The sequence below is a fragment of the Copadichromis virginalis genome, linkage group LG14 (assembly GCF_057382275.1).
Source record: "Copadichromis virginalis isolate Kocher_CV1m ecotype Utaka linkage group LG14, C_Virginalis_male_GT1.1, whole genome shotgun sequence".
In the NCBI taxonomy this organism is placed as follows: domain Eukaryota; kingdom Metazoa; phylum Chordata; class Actinopteri; order Cichliformes; family Cichlidae; genus Copadichromis; species Copadichromis virginalis.
Window position 1 is genome coordinate 7,308,258 of NC_140631.1, and position 8,986 is coordinate 7,317,243.

Below are 8,986 nucleotides of genomic sequence, written 5' to 3' on the forward strand. Positions count from 1 at the left end.
CAGCAGTGCTGTTTTCCTTTTGTCTGTTCAGCTTTTATATGTTAGAGCCTCAACAATGTTACCCAACTACACAGAATCTGTTTGTATAAATTAAAGTCACTTTAATGAATATAGGATGAAATAATAACACACTGATGATGACTGAGTGCCCCTGGTGTACAGTACACACATTTAGCTTACGTTTTCATGCTGTCTACAATGTTAATGCAAATAAGAATAACTGCTCAACGTGTTGCAAAATATGATTTTAAGTTTGGTTTTTAATTCACAGAGAGTTCAAGCTTGTTACTTCTTAACTTGAGTTCAGTGTGACAGATTTCCTCCTTATTTCCATCTCCATGCTTTCATTCTTGCACCCTACATGAGTAGTTTTGTGTCCTGCCCTCACATACAGCAGGTCCGTGTCTCATTATATTAAAAATATCTTTTCTATGACATCACATAGAGCCAAGAATAAAAAAATAAAGAAAACAATTTAGAGTCGTCTCCAGCCTGAGCTTCTGGCTCACAGGGATAACTTGTACATACACTGACATCATTAGCGGATTATTAGAGAGGTGCTCATATTAAACATGACCTTAACATTACACTGTTGTTAATCAGCAGGCATATTCAGGATTGAGTTTTTGCAAACTCAAAGTGCTCAGTGGGAAACAGCAGATAGATCAGTGTGTGCATAATGCTGCTGAGGACACGAGCTGAGCAATTTTCTGCTGCAGCACAGCCTTCATCTCCAGGTTCTCCAAGTTGTCTGAGATGGTAGAGAAGAAGTGGCGGGTGTTGTCGCACTCTAGTGGGGTGCAGCTGTTTGGGAAGGCGGCCATAATGGCCTCGTACTGACTGAGGATCTCCAGACTAGAGAGGAACAGAGGCTCACATTGGCCTCCTGGCATCATCACCTGAAGGGAAGACACATTTCACCAGTGAGCCTGTAGTCCTGACTCAGGAAAAGAACACACCGAGAGAACTTTGTAGCAGTCAAATACAATGGCATATAACACATGCTGATCCAAGTGCATTACTAAATTTGAGCAAACATGCTGCTTGGTTATAAGAGGAAAAAATTAGCCAATCAGAGACAGAATGGTGTAAAGAAGTCGTACCTGGACGTGCTGAACATGGCAGAAGAGCTGGCTCAGAACAAAAAGAACTTCCTGGCTTGGAGCAGTCTCCTTCTGTGAATCCTTTGATATCAGAGGAGTGTCTCTGGCTTCTTTGGACTTTGGACATATGAGAGTTGGATTTGAGTCTGTGGTTGCTGGCGTTTTAGGAGGAGTTGAAGCAGAAGCAGTAAAAGCACCAGATGAAGGAAGAGGCAGTTTGGCTCGTAGTGAATTCATCATGTCCCTCACAGCGTGGGCGTATAACCTGCCTACGTGTGCCCAGCCATTCGCCGACAGCCAGTCAGAGCAGCTGGAGCCGCAGAGTAGCTGCAGGACTCGAAGCAGGAGGACTGACAGGCGGAGTTCACATGAAAACTTCCTCAGGTCCAGTAGGGGCAGAAAGTCCACGTACTCCAGAGAGAAAGGCACGTGAAGGCGGCTGGATGTGATCAGCTCACGGAGGCCTCTCAGCAGCCTGCTCCACTGGGAGACGGAGCACCAGGGCAGCATCTGAGTCAGAGCCACTAGCAGGCCTTTGCTGAACATGCTGACGTGGTCAGGTTTGTGCTGGTCCAGAGTGAGACAGGACAGCATGGTGCTCTGCAGAGAGTCAGATATGGAGCAACACTCCATCCAGGCTAAAAGACCTGTGCCCAAACCGTACGAGGGAAGGTCCACACCCAACCATTCCTACAGGACAGACATAGTGTTCAATGCAAACTGAGAGCAAAAACAATCAGCTCTAGAGAAACCACACAAATAACAGTATCACATATTTTTTTTCTCAAAAAGTGAGCCTGTGAGCCAGATTTCAATGTTAAAATGCCCAAATTTACAGCATTAAAAATTTGGTTTACAGCCTGCTACAAAAATGGCTTAAAGGTCTACAGGCTGAGCAGCATCTGCTGATTGAAAGCCTAAAACTTGTACATTACGGTGGCCCGCAGAGGTCAAAGAACACCAGCAAATAGAAAAATCATTAAAAAAATGGAAGTGTTTTTGTGGACATAATAACAGATGGCTGTTTAACAGCTAATAGCAAACATGTACAGTATCTACAGTTTTATATGAACCTTGTGTTATCCTGCATCGTCTTCTCTGACGAGTCCTCTTCTTTTAAGCATGTCTCAGTGTGATCGTGTGCATGTTTTGGTTCTGGTCACTTCTCTAGCCGGTCCATCACATTATTGTGTCCTGATTAACACTTCAGTTGTGGTTTGTGTGCTTTTACGCGTTTTTCTATTTTCTGTTTTTTTAAAAAAAGTTTCAGTTAATTTGACCTTTCAGGGCTTTCGAGTTTTGATTTATCTGATCACAGAACAGTTTGGATCTATCGATCCATTTATGAGCTTTGCCTCAGAGAAGACGGCAGTGTTTCTGGATCATATTCACAAACAGTGATTTCTGGAAGCGTTCCTGATTTCTATGATGGAATCATGGCTGTTTTTTTTTTAATCCATTGCTTTCTGAGGGCCTGTCCTCTGCCACAGAGATTTCTCCAGATGCTTTGAACTTTTTTGAAGTTATGTACCAGAGATGATGAGATACTCAAAATCTTTGCGATTACATTTCTTTGCAGACTGGTATATCTCTGCCCATCTTTTACTTCTGAGAAACACTGCCTCTCAAAGATGCTCTTTGTACTCTGTATTGTTACTGACTTGCTTCCAGTTAACCCAATTAGTTATCAGCCACTTGTTTTAGTAACACTGACTTTTCCAGTCTTTTAAGGCCTTGTCTTAAAGTTCTGCCTCCAAATTGAAAAGGAGATTTTTTTTCTTCTTCTTCTTTTTTTTTTTTTTTAAAAAAAGGTACATTTTCTCAGTTTAAACATTTGACACGTTGAGTGTTGTACTTTGAATAAAATGAGGGTTTAAGATGTTTGCAAATAAATTCATTCTGTTTTATTTATGTTTTACCCAGACCTGGGTTTGCATTTTCACAGATTGGATGTTGATACTTGACACTGTTCTTCAAAGAAATTCAGGAGTAGGCGGGTTCCGCAGTAGGACATACCTGTTCAGGTAGATCACACACAGCAAGTAGAGAGGAGGGCACTTCATTTTTAAAGTGCTCCCCCCACACAGGGTTCAGCAGGAACTGAACCGTCCAGTCCAGCTCTTCCATCTTGTTGTGGAGCCAGAACAGCGCTCGGGACCAGCTGCTGGGGGCCGCTGCCACCTCCGCACCCACCACCTGCCCCAGAGTGGTCAGCACTGACAACAGCAGCTCCTTCATATCCATGGACCAGATGTGGTGGTCTGGTGGTTGCTCCCAACATCTAGGAGGGATCAGGTGGGTTTAAGTTGAAATCAAATGATGTTAAACGCTATAAAGGTTTAACAGCTCAGAAATAAAAAAGTGGAAAGCTTTACTTATGATACAAACCTGAGAGTCTGGTTGTGTAGCTGGGCCAGCATGTAGAGGAGGGGGAAAGGAGAGCAGTCGAACACCCAGTGAGGAGTGGTGGCTGCTTCCTGCACGTCCACAGACAAAGCAGTCTGAAGAAGCTGGATACTCAGCTCTGCATCCACAGAACAGTGAGCTGGCAGAACCACAGAATAACTATCAGTGACAAATAATTTACTTTACATCCCAATGCATTTATGTGACAGCCTTGGGTTATAGGTAGATTAGCCAAATGTAACTTAAAATGAATCTACAGCTGTGGTCAGAGGTTTCCATCCACTCATGTCAGGTTGATTTGGGTGACTTTTCATGATTTCCTTAACCTGTTTCTTTTCTAGGCTGGAATGCTTGTATAGCATCCATCTGTAATGACTTTAAAAAAAGAAAAAAATAGGGTGCATGTCTGAATGCAAGTTTGAATTTATTTTAGATTTTCTTTGATGCACACAGGGCCAAGATTTAACATACAGGCTCTCATATATACATGCACCTTACTAATATTTGATTAAATGTGCCTTTAACCACACTTTAACCAGATGCTTTTAGTAGTCATCTGCCTTAACTCTGGCTGCTATTTAAACACTCTTATTGGCAGAATTGGTATTTAATTTAAACACATTTCATTTAAATTGGTTGGTCATAGTGCACAACTTTTAAACAGGGTTCAGTTCAGAACTTTAGGAAGGTCATTCCAGATACTTAATGGAGCCAGCTTTCAGCAGCTAGACTCTGTGATCACCAGTTCAAACAACTGTATGTAAGAACAAGTACACTGTAATTGAACCGCTGTTCCAATTTCTGGAAAAGACAAACAGTCAATCTCAGATAAGATGAAAGTGGTTCAGGGACAACCCAGGGACCATCAAGCCTGCCTTTAACTGGAAACTTCTGGAACAGCAGCATCACTGTCCACAGTGAAGAGTTGTTTTTTTTTTTTTTTTACATCGCCATGGACCAAGAAGGTGCCAATATAGAAGCCCCTGTTCCAAAATCGACATCTTCACACTTAACTGACACTTGCAGCTGCAGAGGCTTTCAAACCTAAGAATGCTGTACCTGCTGTCAAGCATGGTCGTGGTAGCATCATGCTCTGTGGCTCAAATCAACAGTCAGATGGTTGAAACGTGGATAAAGAAGGCTGACGTTACCGTAACCTTCTGGAATTCCCTTCCTAAAGCCCAGACCTCAACTCTAGTGGTCTATGCCTGGAAACCAATAATTTTGAATAACCTATCAATTCTGCCAAGAATTATGCCAGATGCTTATTGGTAACTACTAAAAGTGTCTGATGAAGATGCAACATGCTACGGTACACTTAACCTTTTCATTTAACATTTAGAATTTTGACCCTGTCAGGATCAGTGAAAATAAATTAAAACCTGTGAATCCAATTCTTGTTTGGGTTTTTTCAAAGTCATCACACATGTATGCTGTACAATCATTCCACCCTGGAAATGTTAAAAGCCCAGACGTGATGGAAGCACCACGTTTACCATGACATTCATATCCATGACGAGTGGATCTAAACTTTTGATCACAACTGTAAAATGCTAATAAAATAGCTAATGTAGGTTGTGGTAAACATAAACATGTGATATTCACCTGTAGCTGAGAGGTTAGGCAGGACAAAGGTTTTCACGACTTCCTGAGGTGACAGAACGCTTTCCCTCTTTCCTTCTCCCTCAGCTGAAGTGACGGGCTCCATGAGCAGACCCAGAAACTTGAGGAACTGTTCTTTTTCAGTTGCTAACAGTGACTTGGTCTGGATCATGTCCTGTAAACACTTGCAAAGTAAACTGCACACCACATTTTTCCTCCCTCCATCTCTTCTTCCCCTCTGCTCTCTGAGTCCTGGCAGCTGTTCCAGGATCTTAGCCATTAGAGAGAAAGCTCCTTTGTTGAAAACAGCCGAATGACAGCAGGACCTCAAAGTGGCTTTGGGGTTCTGAAAGGCCACTCTTGCAACTAGAGAGGCTGCCGTAGTCAGATTGCCCTGTGAAGCTCCCACTGAAGCTCCGCCCGCCCCCTGAATGATGCAGTTGAAGGCCATGTTGAGCTCCTGTTCAAACCCATCAGCTAGAGCAGCAGGTACAGAGCACTCGAAGAACCCTCTGCTGGATAATCTCAGCATGGCAGCCAACGCTTTGTTCTGGTCTTCTAATGTGAGTGTGGAGAAAATACCTGAAGTGATTTTCAGCAGTTTGTGACACTGCCTCACATTAGCGCTCTCACTATGGAGTCTGCTCATTAGGGTGGAGGCGAGGCTCATGAGGGTGCTGTGCTGCCGGAATGCCCCCTGGTTTTTTTCCAGGCAGTCGAGCCAGCGATCCGCACGTTCTGCCCATAATGGCTCGCTGGCAAACAACGCTGCAAAGTCCTCACAGTCTTCCAGGTGATGGGTGATGATGACAGCAGCAACCTCTGCGCTCACTTCAGGGCTGCTCTCTGCGGCAGGGAGGGACAGTGACTTCAGCACACCTCTGAGTGTATCATTCTCTCCTTCAAAGTCGTCACTACCAGCTCCGGGTGCTTCCTCTAGAGAAGCCAGGACCCTCTGGATGCTTTGTTCTAGCTGGAAAGCAGAGTAACTAGGGCTGGAGTGGTCACACTGACTGAGAACACCGCTTTGCCAAAACTGTGCAAGCTCTGTGATAATCCTCAGGGCTTCACTCAGCTTCATCTGCCGCAGATTAAACTGAGAAGGTGTGTGAGAAGCACGCAAGTCTTTCAGAGCTTCCTGAATCATTTCAGGACTCAGCTTCTCCATGTTCTCCGCCCTGGCTCGGAGGATTTTACACAAACAGTCCAACTTCTCTTTAGCTGGAAGCGCCACGTTTTGGTCTATCAGGAAGGTTGTGTAAAGAGCATCGAGGGAAATGGATAAGGCCTGAAAGCAGAGGTCAGGTGAGGATATGTGACCTTTCATGTCTTTGAGTGCGTAAAGAAGAATGTGCAGAATATCTGCTGAATTTGGCGTGTCTAACTTTAACCTCTTTGCAGCCTGAGGGGACAGACTGGAGGACTCAGAGGAGAGGCGAGCAAGCTGGCTGGCAAACATCTTCTCTATGCTCTCTTCTTCTCCAACCTCCTCTTCCACTCTGCCTTTCCACAGCTCCCACCAAACCTCCAGAAGGAGTCGGACATCGTCTTCCCCTATGGGATCGCTCCTCACATGTTCCACCAGCCTTTCCAGCTCAGCACAGATTTGAGCGTGAGGAAGATGCAGGAGGAAACTGGCAAAAACACCCGCAGCTGCTGCTGACTTCACCAGCTCCAGCAGGACGACACGGCTGACCTCAGGGAGGCTGTTTTGGAGAGAGAAGAAAGGGTTCTCCCTCCAAGCAAACTCAACGTTCTCCTCAGCCTCTCTGCACAGCAGCTTCAGCCACACAACACAAACCATCCTCTTTTTCCAGCTCTCAGCTGCTGGGTTGGGACAGTCACTGACTTCATCCTGTCTGCAGATTTCTTTGAGTGCTTCCAGGATCACATGTCCCACCCGGCTCCAGTCTGCTTTCTGAATGGTGGACAGAGATGAGGGGGAACACAGCTTATCAGCCAGGAGGAAAGCTCCCTGAAGCACTGTCGAGTCTGAAAGAACAAGAGAAAAGGCATCAAAACTCAAATTTGCCAGAGGAAATGGATTTTTTTCAAAATTTTTAACTGTCCTCTCGGCTCCTTAAAGTAGCCTAAAATGGCAAAGCTGCGCAAAAAACAACACAGTTGATCTTAAGACCAAAAAATGCCACTTTGAAAATGGCTTTTGACTGGAGATAAGCTGAAGTTCAACTCTGGTTCATCTTAAGTTGACAGTGGAAGGAACATGGTCTGAAGCCTGAGCTCAGAGAGGTTACTTATATCTCATTATTTTAAATCGTGATCTTGTATATGAACATCCACACTCTGTAGAATAAGGTATTGGTGTCTATTTTTCAGTTCCACACAGAATGAATACAAGCTATATAAATATATATAGAAAAAAATGTCGCTGCTCTGTCATTCTCACACACATACAGCAGAGCGGTTAGAGAACAGCATTACCTCTTAAACTGCTAAAGCTGATACTGTTTAATTTTGTGGGGGTTGATTATGGCGAAAAATCTCTGCACATGCAACATTAACTGTAGCAAAACAGAAATTGTGACTCGTGTTTTCTGTATGGGAACGTGAGGAGTGTAACGGTTACCTTTGTTCATTATTAGTGCCAAAGCTGCAGAGTGGACCTGGATGCTGAGAAGCTAGTTTGCTAATTTTAGTTCCAACTATAAGCTGTACCACAGCTCTAATACTTTACATCAGAGTATAATGAAGTAGAGAGCAAACACGATACTACCTCCCAGCAAAGGTTTCTATCAGAGTGACACAAACTTCGTATAAAGCGCTTCCGCTGTTAGCGTCAGCGTGTGCAACCAGAGAGTATTCATGATCAAGAACTCCCACTCTGTGGATTTCCGGTTTCATAGAGGGCGCTCTAAGCATATGGCAGAATAAATAGAGCTCTATTCAGCCCCAGAATGTCATTTTTGTTGGGTAAACAATTTTGGTTATTGTTTTTTGTTTTGTTTTTAAATATTTTCCTTAATAGTTAATAGATGTAGCTTCATTTTCACATTTTTATGGTTTCCAACATTTCGGTGTAATACAAACAGCACCAAGAGCCGCATAATGCATCGACTACTTTACTTTCAGGCATGAAACACACAGCCGCGGAAAACGTCTGACAGTAACTTCCTGACAGTGATCACCTTCGACCACCACTTTTTTTTTTTCCTATTTCGTTTGGTTTCTTATTCAACCTTTTCAAGATGTTGTTGCACTAATGTTGTCTCCCAACGAGAGATTGTAATATGTGCATAAATTTAATTAAAGTACGAAAAAAAACAAAAAAAAAAAACAAAAACCTTCGACCACCACAAGCAGCGTGTTCTCATATGCATGATAGGTTTTGTTGTGGTTTAACTACGCTCCCAATATCTAAATAACGTATGATGTAGATTATTAGACCTAAAATCGGGCATGGAGAAATAATTATTTGAGTGCTTTCGCTACATTCACAGCTATTATTTGAGGACTTTCAGGCGAACTAAATAGTGAAACGAGATTAACAGGAAGTGACATGACTCTCGTCCATCAGCTCTGGTGCCGGAAAGACTAGTAAGGCTGCTGTCTTCATGCCCTCACAGCGACATCTCAGGGCAAAGTCAATACTACGAGTTTTATATAAAGTCAAAAGCAAAAGCACCTGTTGCAAGCTGTTGACTCCTCATGAACTCCTGTGAACTATTTATTAAACTATGTGGTGCGGTGGTTCACATAGTCACATTACAGCAATCCTGAGTTCGAATCAAATATGGAGTACATTTGCCCCGTGACTCCAAGTACACCGGGTACCGCTCACAGTTTAGAGTCCGTTTGTGTGGTAATGGATAAAGTAAAATATGCACCTACCAGACAGACCTCTGGCCACGTGGCAG

The 8,986-nt window shown here is 43.5% G+C and overlaps 1 protein-coding gene across 1 annotated transcript; it reads right to left on the minus strand.

Moving 5' to 3' along the window:
* Nucleotides 1–76: 76 nt before the first annotated feature.
* Nucleotides 77–7,938, minus strand: gemin4 (gem (nuclear organelle) associated protein 4). The gene is made up of 6 exons (XM_085479129.1): nucleotides 7,699–7,938; nucleotides 5,115–7,103; nucleotides 3,492–3,648; nucleotides 3,120–3,384; nucleotides 1,104–1,793; nucleotides 77–899 (listed from the first exon to the last, which is right to left on the minus strand). The coding sequence occupies exons 1-6, from the start codon at nucleotides 7,706–7,708 to the stop codon at nucleotides 666–668; spliced, it is 3,345 nt and encodes a 1,114-aa protein (XP_085335255.1). The 5' UTR covers nucleotides 7,709–7,938; the 3' UTR covers nucleotides 77–665.
* Nucleotides 7,939–8,986: the final 1,048 nt, after the last annotated feature.